Source organism: Phalangium opilio, unplaced genomic scaffold (assembly GCF_054372755.1).
Source record: "Phalangium opilio isolate 3A_F unplaced genomic scaffold, DU_Popi_V2 ptg000209l_1, whole genome shotgun sequence".
In the NCBI taxonomy this organism is placed as follows: domain Eukaryota; kingdom Metazoa; phylum Arthropoda; class Arachnida; order Opiliones; family Phalangiidae; genus Phalangium; species Phalangium opilio.
The window spans coordinates 7,823,746-7,840,964 of record NW_028324217.1 but is presented as its reverse complement, the minus strand read 5'-3'; the positions used below and the strand labels follow the sequence as shown (position 1 = coordinate 7,840,964).

General features: G+C 38.3%; 1 protein-coding gene and 2 long non-coding RNA genes across 3 annotated transcripts; all 3 read left to right on the top strand.

Moving 5' to 3' along the window:
• Nucleotides 1-4,061: 4,061 nt before the first annotated feature.
• On the top strand, nucleotides 4,062-5,189 carry LOC149618818 (uncharacterized). Its single transcript, XR_016375503.1, has 3 exons — nucleotides 4,062-4,186; nucleotides 4,388-4,549; nucleotides 5,025-5,189. It is a non-coding gene; the product is annotated as an uncharacterized LOC149618818 (long non-coding RNA).
• A 657-nt stretch (nucleotides 5,190-5,846) lies between these two features.
• Nucleotides 5,847-9,640, top strand: LOC149618816 (uncharacterized). The gene is made up of 6 exons (XM_089854532.1): nucleotides 5,847-5,969; nucleotides 6,945-7,065; nucleotides 7,172-7,413; nucleotides 7,477-7,730; nucleotides 9,138-9,377; nucleotides 9,433-9,640. Exons 1-6 carry the CDS (start codon nucleotides 5,847-5,849, stop codon nucleotides 9,506-9,508), a joined length of 1,056 nt encoding a protein of 351 aa, XP_089710658.1. The 3' UTR covers nucleotides 9,509-9,640.
• On the top strand, nucleotides 7,919-9,127 carry LOC149618817 (uncharacterized). The gene is made up of 3 exons (XR_016375506.1): nucleotides 7,919-7,960; nucleotides 8,031-8,248; nucleotides 8,382-9,127. It is a non-coding gene; the product is annotated as an uncharacterized LOC149618817 (long non-coding RNA).
• Nucleotides 9,641-17,219: the final 7,579 nt, after the last annotated feature.

Here is a 17,219-nt window from a genome sequence, read left to right as displayed (position 1 = left end):
GAAGATCCCTGGCTTGTTCCTGTTATCTCAAACCGTAAAAAGCTACGCAAATCTTCATCATCACGGACAACACTCTTGTACGTTAGGTATGACCTTGAGAAAACCTAAAAGGACATCTCGAATGTATTTGAAAAACCCATCTCCAATTAAGGGGCGTGTTGTTTGTTTCCAACAGAGTAAACTCGCCCAGAGAACAATTACAATGCAGAGCCACGTTTCGGCGTTAATGGCCCACAAAGGTGGTCCCAAAAACAAGAACAAACTTTAATTTGTTTCGTTCAGTAAGTGTTTCATGTGTCATAGATAAAACGCCATGATTAATGCACGAAGAAAATGAATTTATTGACAAGTTTTAACATTGAATTGCAACTAGTTACAAAAATTGTTCAAAGTGTTCACCACCCGCGTTAAGGCACACATTAGCACGTCTTACAAATGATTCCCTTACACGTTGAAAAATGCCTGGAGTTTCGCGAATTGTTTGACAGCCGTGAATTATTCGTCGACGTAGCTCTTCAACATCGGGCACTTCAGTCTGATAAACTAAGTCTTTCAGGTGGCCCCAAAGAAAGAAATCACAAGGGTTCAGATCGGGTGATCGAGCAGGCCACTCCACAGGTCCACCTCGACCTAACCACCGCAAAGGGAAGGTCGCGTTAAGATAATTTCGGACCGCGATGCTGAAATGTGGTGGTGCACCATCGTGCATGAACCACATTCTGTTTACCAAACCTAAGGGTACGTCTTCGAGTAGTTCCGGTAAATCGTCCCGTAAGAACTGCAAGTAAGGCACACCGTTTAACCTGGGCTCTAGGAAATATGGCCCAATTAAATTGTCACCCACAATACCACACCACACGTTTAAACTGAATTGTACTTGGTGACTTCTAACGCAAGTTGCGTGGGGGTTTAGCTGGGACCATTGATGTTTATTATGTAAGTTAATAATACCATCCCGTGAAAAGTTAGCTTCGTCAGTAACCAACAAATCCCGTGGGAAATCGATATCGTTTACTTTAGCCAGAAACCACTGACAAAACGCCGTGCGTCGTGGGTAGTCCGCTGGATTCAAACCTTGAACTTTTTGAACATGGAAAGGATGAAACCGGTGGCTTCTGAGGATTTTCCACACGAGCGTGTGGTTTACGCCTAATCGGCGACCAACTTGGCGGGTACTTGATTCAGGCTCGTCCTCGAAAATGGTGAGAACTTCGTCTTCTACGGCCTCTGGGATGGCTCTCGCTCTAGGTTGAGGTCCAGCCGGTTGGATTCGTCCATCTTGCCTCAAACGTCTGTCCACTAGGGCTGTGCGAATAGTACTTTTTAAGGTATTCGTCGAATACCAAATAGCAGTGTTTTTGGGAGCCATCTCTCGGCTCGGAATGGGAAAATGACCAAATAATTTGACCAAATAGTGTGAAGTTCAAAAATTCGACCAAATTTAAATTTCTATAAAACTATTCTACCAAATTTCAAAATAAATAATGGGACACGGAAAGGTACTTTTGAACAGCTGAAAACTTATTTTTGAACGAATCAAAGGTTTTATTTTAATCAAAGTTAGGTTAGTTGTCAATATATCCCTACTCGCTTTGCAATGTATGACCTCTTCCATGATACTATATTTTTTAATAGGTATACTATAGTGACATATTATTAGGAAGTTCAATATAGTTAGCTCCGCAGCGAGAAGTTGATGATAACCAGTATCCTTTAAGTTAAAACCTTTAATTTTTTTATCCTTGTCTATGAACTTCTAAAGACTGAGTGGCTATAGCCTCCTAGATCACGCGACTCGGTGAACGCGGGTAATACTTAACAGTAGCCACGTCAGAATTTTAAGGGTGTGTCTGCCCAGTCGCGTCATCTATTAGGCCACGGTCCAGCGGACATTATCACAGCGCCCATAGGGATTGGACTAGGAGCATAACATTTATGTTTCTATCTCTATGACAGCGCCCTCAAATTCACAAAATTAACAGAAAAATTCAAAAACTGGTTGCGAATACCAAATAATTTGGTCAATAGACTGTTAAAAATATTCACTTTCAAATTGTTTTATCCGCTATAGAATAGTCGGTTTTTCGAAGCTCATTATTTGGTATTCTAGAATTTTGAAAATCATTATTCGATTCGTCGGTGCGAATAGTAAACGTCAATTTTGACCAAATTATTTGGTCCGACCAAATAGTAACGAATAGTCTGCACGGTCCTACTGTCCACAGCCTCGAACGTCAGTCGATTTGGTAGTCGCCTCTGCGGAAATCTTTCCTGATACAAGCGTACAGCTGCAGCGGCATTCCCCTCGGCTTGTCCATACATTAGGTGCATATCCGCATATTCGGCATTTGTGACGAAAGGCATTGTAACAGACTTCGTTGAATTATGAGTTTAATAAAACTAACACATGTACGTGAAACCTCTTTTATTCCTTTCTTAAAAAACATAGTGCTCTGTTTTAGTGCTCTGTTTTTTAAGAATAGGCGAAGTTCTCACTATTTTCGAGGACGATCCAAAAACAAGCAGCCGCCAATTGGTTTGCTGATTAAGAAAAAACCACACGCAACTTGCGTTAGAATTCACAAAGTACAATTCAGCTTAAACGTGTGGTGTAGTATTGTGGGTGACAATTTAATTGGGCCATATTTCCTAGAGCCCAGGTTAAACGGTGTGGCTTACTTGTAGTTCTTACGGGACGATTTACCAGAACTACTCGAAGACGTACCCTTAGGTTTAATAAACAGAATGTGGTTCATGCACGATGGTGCACCACCACATTTCAGCATCGCGGTCCGAAAACTTGTCAATAACATTTTCTTTGTGCATTAATCATGGCGTTTTATCTATGACACATGAAATACTTACTGAACGAAACAAATTAAAGTTTGTTCTTTTGTTTGGGACCACCTTTGTGGGCCATTAACGCCGAAACGTGGCTCTGCATTGTAATTGTTCTCTGGGCGAGTTTACTCTGTTGGAAACAAACAACACGCCCCTTAATTGGAGATGGGTTTTTCAAATACATTCGAGATGTCCTTTTAGGTTTTCTCAAGGTCATACCTAACGTACAAGAGTGTTGTCCGTGATGATGAAGATTTGCGTAGCTTTTTACGGTTTGAGATAACAGGAACAAGCCAGGGATCTTCCAACATGTCCAAGTATCATTCGAAAGACTGCCTCGTTTTTGTAATGCCGCCCGTGGACATTTGGACTAATTCCTGAAAATAACGTTGTTTACGCTGTGCTAATAAAAGTCCCTTCAATCAGAACCATTTTACTTGGTGCTGGGAAGATCTTGAAACATCATGTCACTTGGGATTAATTTTACATTACCACCGTAGGCATACTTCTACTCATTTATACGCTTCTGATTAGTAAAGGTAGAAATCAATTGTTCGATTAAAGGCTATTGAAATTGTCTAGTAAATTTAAACAAGCTGGTTAGTCGGTCTTAAGTGTTACTCCTCATTTTTGGATATTTCCTTGTTTTAGGGGCGAATGTTTGGAAGGCCATATCTCCGTAACAAAATGTTGTACACCCCATGTTCTTTGGTACTTTCCGCTCAGTTTGGTCCCATAAACACGCCCCTTAATTTGTGATGGACTTTTCAGAAACACCCTGTATAATTTGAAACCCTCGCTGAGTAATAGCATGGTGAAAATAAAGAGACCAGTTAGGATTGCAGGTGAATACACTAAATTGGGAATAAAGACAATTTTGTTTTGACATTTTGAAAGCGAGAACTCGCTACTTTCTGGTTAGAGATGAAGGGATAAATAATGAAACGTCCGGGCCAGAGTAAATTTTTTTTTTCGAAACTCTAACATGGGACGGAGGGGTATGAAAGAAGAGGTGGGTCATAGCGACAGAAGTAAAAATGAATTACGTATTTTTCGCCGTCCCCGTCAGCAACGTCATCAAAACGTAGTTTAAGTGAGCCAATAAGATTATTTTAAATTTTCGTACGTGTTGAAGGGAGGGGTTCTATACTGGGCTATGAGTCGGACTGAAGTAAATACTAACCGTTCTCCATTCCTACTTCTGAAATTAAATCTATCCCTGTTACCATTAAAACTTTGATTTTATAATCTCAGCTACAGTGTTATCAAAATGAACCTTTTCGATTGGGGAATTTTGTTACCAAATGGTACTTGGACTGGACTCGTTGGTGGTTTAGATAGAAATGTAAGTTGAATCAGCATTTATGGCGGAGAGAAAAACAGTTTGGGAAATCTTGCGTGGCATTGGATTACTTCTCTATCATTTATGGGCGCATACTTGATATGTACAAGAAATCTCAGAAGTGTCACCGCCCCAGCCACGTCTCTATGTCACTGTATACATGTTCATGTATCGAATTAATACTCCAAATTTTAATTCACACAGGAATTTGATTTTGGTTTTGGGGCCTTGGCACTTTCTTATCAAAGATTTCAAGCTGTAGAATTTGCGCATCCGCATGCACACGGAATTTTTCGTTTTCACGTCAGATCAGGCAAACGAACCCATCCAGAGGGCTATCTTTTTCTAAAACCGTTTCACCACATGGTAATATCAATATGTCAATGTGACCCGTGAGCACGTATGGGAATGAGTCTCGGTTAGACCAAAATTCACCGTCAGCCCCCCCCCTTACCCTATCAAAACAGGTACTTAGCTGTGGCTCGGTATCAGAGTTTCGCATCGGCGCAACAGAGAGGAGAAAATAACAGCGAAATTGTTTACGGCCAGTATTACGGCCGAGGCTACATTTAAAGACGCTGATCTCTGGTGTGAGCCTCTAACTCTCTTTTCCTGTTTACCTTTTTTGAATTTCCTTCTTAACGGATCACGTGACGTCTGGCTCCTCGGCTGTGTGCTGAGGTAGGTGCGCGTGAGAGAGATATCGGGCTGGGACGTTATAGTTACCTTCCCTCTTTGACTCTCCTTCTTATACGTGCTCACTTATATGACCGTTTAAATGCGGTACTTCGGTTAGCTTTGTTTATACCATAACCGATTAAAATATTCTTCATATTTGTAGTTTTAGTATCGGTATTGTTGATGCAGGAATCAATTAGAGACTGCTGCGTCATTTTCATTTAAAGATAAACAGAATAGAGGTATGCCCTACTATGATATGTAGGTCTATTAAATTGCCAAATCGGCTTAGCGTTAGAGATGGACTTTACACTAGGCGATGGCTTCTTTTCCCCAAATCTGCCAACGGGAGACGCACCTCTACGATAAATATACCACTATACCCATTGCCTGTGCGAATGAACTTCGTTTCATAATTGCGGAATTCAGCTGTTGTAAGAACAAATTAGCGAGCATCCAGAGAATTTTAGAATGTTGTTCCAAAATTCACTCCTAGTTGTATAGTACTTTTTATAACACTCGAATAATTCATTGGTATAGTTTTAATTGGTGTGGCTTTTCAATAAATAGCAATAGAAATATGAAATGAGACTCTGAGAGGTAATATTTTGCTTATTCAACTTGTATAAAGAATGCTTGCTCTTAGCAACACCGTGACCTTGAAGGAGAGAGGAATGGAGTGGAAACCCCCATACCTATAGCGTTGCCTCTGTACCCCACCTACGGCACCGTAGTCCTCCCAGCATCCTCAGCGGTTAGGTAGGGTCGTACCGGACGAAATTGTAAAGGACGCTCCCTCTATCTTAAAGATAGAAGCTAGTTCTCATACAAATAAAATGGTGCTACGCGGCAGCACTTAGCAATCGCCTACCGAAGGGTAGGGGCGTGCGCGAGGTACATTGGGAGAGATACGGTGCCGCAGGTCGCCCATCATCATTTCCAATCCATCTCAACTCCCTTATCCCTGCCGTGACGACCCATGCTTATGGAGAGTACAGCGCCAATATCTCGCGAACCCTCGTCGTATTTCCGGGACATATATGGTTGCCATTTACGGATAAATTATTATTCTCGTCCAATTTTAGATCACCTTTATCCACAGCCTAAGGTAAAACAGGTAGCCTCGCTAAGGAATTGTTATTATAATTAAATATAACATTAACGTTTCTTCGCAAAACGTACAGCTTTAACGTGAGTTAAACGCCTGGAAATTAACGTATTAGCAGGCAAAAACGAAGAATGACGCAGTGGCAGAGATTTTTACAGCTATGACGTCTTAAAAACATTACTAAAAGTTACCGACTGGTAAACTAAGCTGATCTGGAATGTACCGCTATCAGAAGCGACATAGAAATATGTCGCTTTTGCCGCTATTAATCGGTCACATAGAACGGAGCCTCCGAGATGATTTAGGCCCGTGCGTGTCGATTTTTATGTGTGGAAATATCCAGTTTCATTGAGGAAATATTTTCAACCTATATGGCACTTTTATTAACGTTGCGACCGGGGTCTTCCATAAATTATCGTTGATATTTTAGGGGCCAATTATAAAAATTTTATGAAGGAGAAAGGTTTCACCCTTAAATTAACGTCATTGTTTTAGGGGCTATTTATTTTTTTATTGAATCTTTTGGTTAGATTGTGTGGACAACAAAATTAATTATGAGATTTTAACATGGTTATTTTTTTAGTAAAACAAAACTTCTTGAAGTTGCTAATTCACAGTTTTATTATACCATTGTAACCTTTAATTTTTTTAACCTTAGCTATTTTATCCTTTACTTCTTTGGCACGATTGTTTAATAAAGGTCTTCGGAAATTTTCTAAATCGTTTTCTTACTATCCGCGACTTCGGCTTCACCGCTCTACGTCTATGCCTTGCCCTAATGTTGTAGCAGTTGACGGGGTCAAGAGGCTGAACTTATTTTTATTTTACGATACTACGAAATACGGCGAACTAAATTAGTTAAAAAAATATTCTCGCTTCTCGATAGGCACGGGCCTAGATCATCTCGGAGTCTCCGCATAGAAGCATTAGAGATCTCATATAGAGGTGCTAAAACCCTTAAACATTTCGTTTCAGACATGGATTTATGTGACCATTTCCGAATTGCTCGTAGTTTTAATTCTTAGTCTCTTATTTCGGAAGAATGCGAAGTTTATTTCGTTGTTTTTCTACTTTCTAGGATCCTTGTCCAACCAAAGTAAATTAAATAAGGCTTAGCCATAAGTTTCTGGCTATAACTCTCTTACATCACATAATACATAAATAGTTTCATAATTTTATGGATGAGTATACTTCCATCACAGGTGTCAATATGGAGACCTTTAACCACGCTCCAAGATTAGTCGTGACTTTAATAGTGACCATCTGTTTACTTACTACCAAGTTATTCGTGATGCTATATGGTTCCGAGTTAACTTCAACGGTCAGCAACATTGATAAAGATCGAATAGATACCTTAGATCAACTGGCCGAAGTCATTCAAAATAGCGAAATGAAAATCGGGGCTCAAAAAAATTCGTTATACTATAGTTATATATCCAAAAACGTAATGAAACTAACGACAAATAATATTGTTTTTAAATTTAACAATTCATTTTTTCGCTCTAAGCAACATGGTACCAGTACGGAACACAGTAAAATATTTCAAGAATCGCTAATAGAAACCAATGGATTGGACTTCTGGCCAAAATTCATGGATGGAAAAATAGCATTTTTTTGGAGCTCGAATGCATTCGACATGTACATGCATAATATGAACAAAGAATTGAATTCGTACTACAGGGTAGAAGAACCGTTGTTAACAAACTACATGGCATTGGCAACGAAAAGAAATTTCACTTGCACGAAGCCGTTCTCTAAAATGTAAGTCTTTACGGGATTTTACCTCTCCAAGTGACGATGGCGTCATGGACAGGTATTAAAGAGCCGTTTACACTATGGCTTTTTTTCGCTTCGCAAGCTACGTAACGTTCGCGCGCGGTACGACGCTGACATTAGCAAAGGTAGGCCCTTATTACTCGTGCGGGGGAGAATCTCCCCTCGCACGAGTATTGCACTGACTTTTCAAGGTCTCTCTTCCTAGCTTTGGCAATGTATGGCGACAGGAATACCGTGTGTTCGGGGCTTTTCATCCCCATCATTCCGATTTTGATTTTTTTTAAGTAAGCACTTATTTGGTGACTCCACCAGAACGAACTCTAGTTGAAGCCACAAAAAAGGGTAAATAGACTCCGCCTCCTGCCTCCGAAGCGCTCGATGGTGCGGTGGTTTAGGGATGGTGCTAGGGGATAACTATACCCTTCGAAGTTCGAAAGACTTAAGCTGTCTCCTGCGAGTTCTACTGTTAAGTTAATATTTATCAGTCTCGCCTAGAACTGGAGGTATGGCTTCTAGTAAAGAATTTTTTACCTCATGCTCGCTTTTTTAGCCCCTATTGTTTCACTTTTTTATTATCTTACATATCCCGCACGAGTGTCCTTTCTGCTGGGGCAGCTTTTTTGACAAACTTTGCAGCAAATCCGAGAGCTTCAATGGCTAAACGTTACATCCGGGTTAACTTCAGACCTTAATAAATAATCAAACTGAGAAGGGGTTAGTAGACAATATTGAACATAACGGGAATCATCATAAAGCTCTTTATATAACTTAAAAGTTTTGGAATTAAATCATGGTAATCACCGGCTCTTTCTCTCTCTGCAAAAACTTCACGTACCCATATTCTCCAACTCCTGCATTTTCTTTTCCGGTGATTAAGTAACAAAAGCGAAAATATCCTCAACTTGTTGCTTACCTGTCGTTTACGCAAAACACTATTAACCGGACTCATTTTTGTTTTCGTGAAGATGACTCGAATCCACAGCGCCAACCAGGAGCTTTCTGATTGGCTGCGAGGCTGCAATCTTCGCAAAAAATTTTGACACGGCAAGGATTTTCGCGAGGTTTGCAAGGGCTTGCGAGCTTAGCTTTGAACCCAATGTCTGCAATGTGGATCCGAGCGAAGCGACGTACCGCGCGTGCGAGCGTTACGTAGCTTGCGACGGACCTTTACACTGGACGTGTGTGTGTTTGTCTGTCTGTCTGTCGGTCACCGCGTTCGCAGTTAGAAATGTCCAGCCTCCCAATGGCGGGGCTTCCACCTTGGTTCACGCAATTGCGGGTTTTCTTATCATTTACTGTGAATAAATATTTTTAGTCTCCGCAACAGGATTAGGTTTAAAAGGGGAAATTATGTTGTGCAAATCCTCAATATATTTTATAATTGCTTTCAAGAATTCTGTTTCTGAGGGACAGTGGATTGTTTCACAAATGGGAGGAAGAAACATTAAGACCAATGCAAATCAAGCGTCAACTGATAACCGAACCAACTGACGGAGCGTCGTATATTTCAATGATAGATTTGAAAAGCACTTTCTATTTCGCTATTGGAGGACTGCTTTTAACATTTGTTGCGCTTTCGTTTGAATTTTTAATCAGAACTAAAGTTACGCAAGCCAGCAATCAACAAAACACGTAAACTAGGTTTTTTTTTGAAAAATAAGAATTGCATGTCTCAAAACTATTTCAGGACCCGAAGGAAATTTTATGAAACAGATCATGATTTCCTAAATTTAGATCATAATCTTTCTATACGCGCTTTCTAATATGGTAAGGTGTTCGTTCACTTCGTAAAAGTAAACATAACCATTCAGATTTAATCTTAGTTTTCTTACTTAATAACAGTACTAAGAAATGATAATTTTGAATCTTAAAGACAACCTTCTCTCATTTAATAATGAAAACTCGTGAACTTGAACCTTCATTATTTAGTAAAAAAAACTATGTGTAAATTGTGATTAAAACGTGGGGGAAAATATATTTTACAAGTCGGGAAAACCAAAATATTACCTCTCCGTGTCGAGAAGATTATATAACCTTAAGTATCCAATGAAAACGTCGACCTTTTGCCCTCATCCTTTCCCGCGCTTTGCGCTCCCGCATTTCATCCTTACTCTCAACATTATCTTCCTCCATTTTACATATAAAAATCAAATACTCACAAAAAGAAGTGGCAAAAACCTGCTGGCTCTTTACAACCACTTAATTTGACTTAATATCCAATTTCCAACAACAATAATATACCGGTAGTTTAATTGACAACCTACTAGCATCGAAATTCTCATAAGAAATGGCTCCCGCGGATAAAAAACGGCAATTTTCAACTAGGTGGGCGTTATCTCATAAGATTTGAAAAATATCATTTGTCTTTTTTACCAATGCCTAACCGTTTGGATTTTTTAAAGCAGTCTTAGCACCAAAAAATATTTTTGAATGAGGATAAAAAAGGTCTGTCCTCTCGTAATTTTTTAAGCTTTTATCATGATTACTCTATACAACAGTAACAAGGAGTATAAACGCATTAGTGGAAGCAGTATTTTTTTCCCAAAACAATCTCGCTTATGTTTATGCAATGAATGAAATATATCACAATGCACGGGCCTTGATAGATATAGGAGGCAATGAAGGAAATATATCGCATGCACGGGCCTTGGTAGATATAGGAGGCAATGATAATCTCTCTCTTTGCACGAGAGGTTTATCTTTAATATTTAAATAAATATAATTATTTTTAATTATTTTAATCTTCAATAATTAACATTAATAATAGTTAAATCGTTTAAAATAAAGTTATACTTATTATCTTCTCAAACTTTGCTAATATTGACGTTTAAAGTGAAGGGTACCCCTCTTCCCGCTTTCTTCAAATTTTGGGGTATATATACGATTCGTTTCCATTATAATAGTAAGGAAAAACCGCAAATGCGAAAACCTTTGGTAGCGATCCTACCTTAGGGAGGCTAGACGTTTCTCGTAACCCTAGCTGATCGCCGCGTATATCCTAAAACCAAACGATGATAATGGAGTAGAAGCCAATGATACAGATTGGTGTCTATGTGGAATAGACGGAAGACCAGTGGATGGTGGTGTTAGAAGGCAGTGTAAGTGCAGACGGGTGTCAATGTGGGATTGACAAAGAACAGAAGATGGTGGTGATTAGAAGCCAGTATGTACAGACTAGTGTCCACGTGGAATGGACGAAGACCAGAAGATGGTGGTGATTAGCAGCCAGTAAGAACAGACTAGTGTCCGTGTGGTATGGACAAAGACCAGAAGATTGGTGGTGTGAGAACTCAAGTAGAGGAGCCATTTCCGTGACTGTGAAAGCAGTTCGGAAATGGCGAACACGTTTGCTCCGATACGCAAACTGCGAACGCGGTCACGTGGGTGTAACAACGGACAGACAGACACACACACAGACACACAGACAGACACGGCCGTTACAGAACCTCTCCTGGACTACGTCACACGGAGAGGTAAAAATCTGTATTATAACGTAAATATTCACTTTTTTTATTAAATTATGAACTAACAATAAGTTGAGCTAGCTAATTGGACCAAGTCATCTTGCGACTTATTGCCACTTATCTACACTCTAAGAAATGGAAGTGTTAAAAAGGTGTTAAAACGGTGTAAACACCGTAAAAACACCCAAAAGAGTGTTTTATTACCTTGAGTTTTTAGAGGCCAATTTAAAGTGTAAATTCGGTGTAAAATAACACTTTTAAAACACCGTTCGAAATTAAACATGAAAAATTATATTACTACGGGTTTCTTAAATAAGGTCTTTCATTTATTTTTCATTAATGTTTTAATATTAAAGTCAATACAAACAGTAAAAAATTATTGAAAAACGTACTTGTTAAACCTTTTTTTAAAGATGATATTCATGAAAGAAAACAGTTTTATCCTTTAAATAAAATTAACAAAGAAATTGGTAATCTGGCGGTGTTGTACCTTCATAAAACTATGCTAAACGTGTTAGGCGACACTCTTACAGGTGTTAAGCGATACTCTTAAAAAACGAGACTAGGTTAGATACTGGCCTCACAGTAGGGCCAGCTTGAGAAGCCAAAGTGGGGCACTTGCTTTTGTGACATGTTTTATCATTATTTTGAGAAAAAGTAGAGTACTAAATGGATTTTTTTTTTGTAAAATCTGTAGTGCAAATTAGATTAAACGCGTTTCTGGTGCTCGAAAAACTCTTAGTGAAAAGAGATTATTAAATTTAACAAGAACGTCTATATCTACTGCTTGAATAGTATAACCTCCAAAACTAATTTAATACCCTATGTATTTGTACGAAGTGAAAACTTTCTGCCTTTTTCGGATGTTTATAAACCCGTAACGCAACAACCCTCGCTTAAAGAGGTATAGTTCTGCATGTGAGAACTTTCCTCCCTATTAATAAAAACTGTCATTGTAGACAAAGACCGGAAAGTGTAAAAGATAAGTTTAGAAAATTAACTGCCTGAAGAAACAGATATTCAAATTTTCACTTTTGAAGACATGATTATAAAACATCAATTATTTTAAAAAATTCTTATCTTACTTTTTTTCACCAAAATTACTTCAGAACAATATTTTAACCAGAAACATGCGCATCATTTTAAAAATAGTACGTGTTACATTTTACTTTCTATCAAAAATTTACAATTGGGTAGAAAATTCGGCCCTATAAAGAGTATAAAATGGACAGAAAATCGTTGAAAGCTGATAAAATAAAACCGTATGAAAACTTAAAAAACGTATTCTTCAATTGTAATGTTTTCGAAGTATTAAATATTAACGTGCTGTATAGCTCTCAAAGATCACGATCAATCTATAGATATTTTCGACACAATTACTAAACCACAATGAAAAGGCCTATGTTACTTTCCGCTTCGCAATATTTCCAATTTTAAAATAAAAAAATTTAAACTCTTCAAGAGAAATCATTTCAGATATCCAAGTATTTGAATATCCTAATAGCAAATGTTAGTCGAAAGTAAAACCTAGTATCAAGGTAGTATCCCTTAAATTCTTCTAGGTGCCATTTTTTCTTGAACTACTATTGAGAACAAAATACATGGGTAAATAATGTTGAGAAATATTTTGGGAAAATGAAATTTTGGTGAAAAAAAGTAAGATAAGAATTTTTTAAAATAATTGATGTTTTATAATCATGTCTTCAAAAGTGAAAATTTGAATATCTGTTTCTTCAGGCAGTTAATTTTCTAAACTTATCTTTTACACTTTCCGGTCTTTGTCTACAATGACAGTTTTTATTAATATCTGTTACTTCAGTCTTCATATTAACTAAAATTGTTTAGAAAACACAGGAGAGAAAAAGCTTTATTACCAGCCGTCGTTAATCCGGCTTATTAATCTGCCGTCGGTAATCTAGCTTAATTACCTGCCGTCGGTAATCTAGCTTAATTACCAGTCGTAGGTAATCTAGCTTAATTACCAGTCGTCGGTAATCTAGCTTAATTACCAGTCGTCAGTAATCCGGCTTAATTACCAGCCGTCTTTAATCTAGCTTAATTACCAGTCGTCGGTAATCTAGCTTAATTACCAGTCGTCGGTAATCTAGCTTAATTACCAGTCGTCAGTAATCTAGCTTAGTTACCAGTCGTCGGTAATCTAGCTTAATTACCAGTCGTCGGTAATCTAGCTTTATTACCAGTCGTCGGTAATCTAGCTTAATTACCAGTCGTCGGTAATCTAGCTTAATTTCCAGTCGTCGGTAATCTAGCTTAATTTCCAGTCGTCGGTAATCCGGCTTAATTACCAGCCGTCTTTAATATAGCTTAATTACCAGCCGTCTTTAATCTAGCTTAATTACCAGTCGTCGGTAATCTAGCTTAGTTACCAGTCGTCGGTAATCTACCTTAGTTACCAGTCGTCGGTAATCTAGCTTAATTACCAGTCGTCGGTAATCTAGCTTTATTACCAGTCGTCGGTAATCTAGCTTAATTACCAGTCGTCGGTAATCTAGCTTAATTTCCAGTCGTCGGTAATCTAGCTTAATTTCCAGTCGTCGGTAATCCGGCTTAATTACCAGCCGTCTTTAATATAGCTTAATTACCAGCCGTCTTTAATCTAGCTTAATTACCAGTCGTCGGTAATCTAGCTTAGTTACCAGTCATCGGTAATCTACCTTAGTTACCAGTCGTCGGTAATCTACCTTAGTTACCAGTCGTCGGTAATCTAGCTTAATTACCAGTCGCCGGTAATCTAGCTTAATTACCAGTCGCCGGTAATCTAGCTTAATTACCAGTCGCCGGTAATCTAGTAGGTAATCTAGCTTAATTACCAGTCGCCGGTAATCTAGTAGGTAATCTAGCTTAATTACCAGTCGTCGGTAATCTAACTTAATTACCTACCGTCGGTAATCTAGCTTAATTACCAGTCGTCGGTAATCTAGCTTAATTACCAGTCGTCAGTAATCCGGCTTAATTACCAGCCGTCTTTAATCTAGCTTAATTACCAGTCGGTGGTAATCTAGCTTAATTACCAGTCGTCGGTAATCTAGCTTAATTACCAGTCGTCGGTAATCCGGCTTAATTACCAGCCGTCGGTAATCCGGCTTAATTACCAGCCGTCTTTAATCTAGCTTAATTACGAGTCGTCGGTAATCTAGCTTAATTACCAGTCGGCGGTAATCTAGCCTAGCTACCAGTCGGCAGTAATCTAACCTAGTTACCAGTCGTCGGTAATCTAGCTTACTTACCAGTCGGCGGTAATCTAGCCTAGTTACCAGTCGTCGGTAATCTAGCTTACTTACCAGTCGTCGGTAATCTAGCTTAATTACCAGTCGTAGGTAATCTAGCTTAATTACCAGTCGTCGGTAATCTAGCTTAATTACCAGTCGTCGGTAATCTAGCTTAATTACCAGTCGTAGGTAATCTAGCTTAATTACCAGTCGTAGGTAATCTAGCTTATTTACCAGTCGTTGATAATCTAGCTTAATTACCAGTCGTTGGTAATCTAGCTTAATTACCAGTCGTTGGTAATCTAGCTTAATTACCAGTCGTTGGTAATCTAGCTTAATTACCAGTCGTCGGTAATCTAGCTTAATTACCAGTCGTAAGTAATCTAGCTTAATTTCCAGTCGTAAGTAATCTAGCTTAATTTCCAGTCGTAGGTAATCTTGTTTACTTAATATATATATGTGTGGGGTGTTTTTCCAACTTAACTTGTTAGCTAACACAAACTTAGGTTCTCTTGTTTTTTAACCCCTACGAAAATTGGACCAAATAGCCTTAACCGTGCTATTATCATAAACTGACTCTTATCCATGCTAAAATATCGCAGATTGGAATGGTTTTAAAAATTTTAAATTAAACACACTTAGACTTAATTATAATTAATGAAAATTGCTTAGCGCAAAGTAAAATGTTGTACCTTTCATTTAAAACCGTTTTCAAGTCTAACAAATGTATAGTTATGTCTATAAGTGCCTGGACAAAATGGCTGTTTTCGAAAAAAATCCCATGTTATTTCTATGGGAAATTTCCAGTTTTTCGTCAAAAGGGCTGATTAATTTTATGGAAATGAAAACCACCCTTAGCAACTTTATTTTTTATAAAATAAACTAATTAATGGATCTCTTTGAAATTTTAACCACATATTCAGGGCCAGAATTGTAGTTCTGTGGATTTTTTTCAAAACAGTTAATACAATACAAAAAAAGTTACATCCAAACAAAAAACCCTCCTTATACATTAAGAGCAGTATGAAGTCTTATCTAAGAGAGCTACCGCTCTCATAGAATAGGTGATGAAGTTCTCTCAAGGAAGAACCCTGCTATGAATATAGCACTGATTGCTAATAATACTGCGGAATGGCGGATAATCAAAATTTAATTAAACAGGAAAACATACTCGATATTTGAGTTATGCCTCATGAGTGGTCAAAATGTAGCTACTATAGTTTTTTTACGTCATCGGTTTTGCTCTTAAAGGCCGGGAAACGGCGAGAAGGGTTCTTGTCAAACTGAAAACCGTGCATCGAACTAACAATGGGCGACCGTGCTTCCAACTTTTTAGGGGTTCTTGTCAAACTGAAAGCCGTTCAAAGCGGTTCTTGTCAAACTGAAGATAAACAATGGACAGTCTCTTAAATTTTGTTTCCCCGACTTTTTGCATCCCCCATTTAAGAGACTGTCCATTGTTTATCTTCAGTTTGACAATAACCGCTTTGCACGGCTTTCAGTTTGACAAGAACCCCTAAAAATTTTGAAGCACGGTCGCCCATTGTTAGTTCGATGCACGGTTTTCAGTTTGACAAGAACCCTTCTCGCCGTTTCCCGGCCTTTAAGTCTAGGAAAAGTACTAGAATTTCTACCAAAAAATCTCCCACTCTTAAAGGTGTGAAGCGACACTCTGAAAGGTGCTATGCCGCACCCTTTAAGGAGTTGCACAACACTAATATGAGAGTAAAAATTCACTTTCAGTGCGATATAAGAGTTAAAAAGGTGTTAAACTGCACCTCTGTTGCACAATTTTATACTTATCTTTGCCACCAATTGCTCAAATAAGTGTTATTAAACCCTTTCAGGGGTGTAAATGAACACCTGTAACGGTGTCAAATTTGGACCCATATAAACTACTTTTAAAGGTGTTAAAGCACACCCCATTTTTTTTTAGTGTAAGTGTGATTAAATCCCTTCAGGGGTGTAAATGTACACCTGTAACGGTGTCAAATTTGGACCCATATAAAGTACTTATAAAGGTGTTAAATCACACTCCAATTTCTTAGAGTGTAACGCCTTTACAATGCATACACTCTAAGAAATGGAAGTGTTAAAAAAGTGTTAAAACGGTGTAAACACCGTAAAAACACCCAAAAGAGTGTTTTATTACCTTGAGTTTTTTGGGACCAATTTAAAGTGTAAATTCGGTGTAAAATAACACTATTAAAACACCGTTTGAAATTAAACATGAACAAGTTGGGAAAACCAAAATATTACCTCTCCGAGTCAAGACGACTACTTACAAACTTATTTACCCAGATATGGAAATGTTTCTTAAGTTAAAATTTATGAAATATTAAAGCAGTATACAAAGCATAGCAAATATACTGTAAATCAGACGACATTTTACATCCAATAATGATATACTTGTACACATTAAAATCATCCGATGGGGGAGAAACGGGAAATGAAGAGAGGGATACTACCTTTACGTGTTTGTAAAGGCCCAATTTTCTACTCCTCAACTGTATGCCCTCTATGTTCAAAGCCATATTCACAACAGGGTTGCCATATAAACACTATCCTCTCGTTTCACCTCAACGATTTTCTTAGTTTGTCAACATGACTGTTAACGTTACATAACACCAAAGCTTATTTGTGGCTACACACACTGAAAGTAAATGCGTACCATAAAAAGCATGAAAACACGAAGCTATTATCCGATTACGATCAGACCTTTCACTGGTCTGGGCTGCGTTCAGCAGAGCTCACCAAAAAAGACAGCGGATTTTGGAAAT

What these genes read in the sequence shown, in the direction of transcription:
- LOC149618816 (XM_089854532.1), top strand. Translation starts at nt 5,847, where the DNA reads ATGGAGAGTACAGCGCCAATATCTCGCGAACCCTCGTCGTATTTCCGG. An exon ending in ACCTTTATCCACAGCCTAAG is followed by an intron (nt 5,970 to 6,944) that starts GTAAAACAGGTA and finishes ATTTCGTTTCAG; the next exon opens with ACATGGATTTATGTGACCAT. An exon ending in GCCAGCAATCAACAAAACAC is followed by an intron (nt 9,378 to 9,432) that starts GTAAACTAGGTT and finishes AAACTATTTCAG; the next exon opens with GACCCGAAGGAAATTTTATG.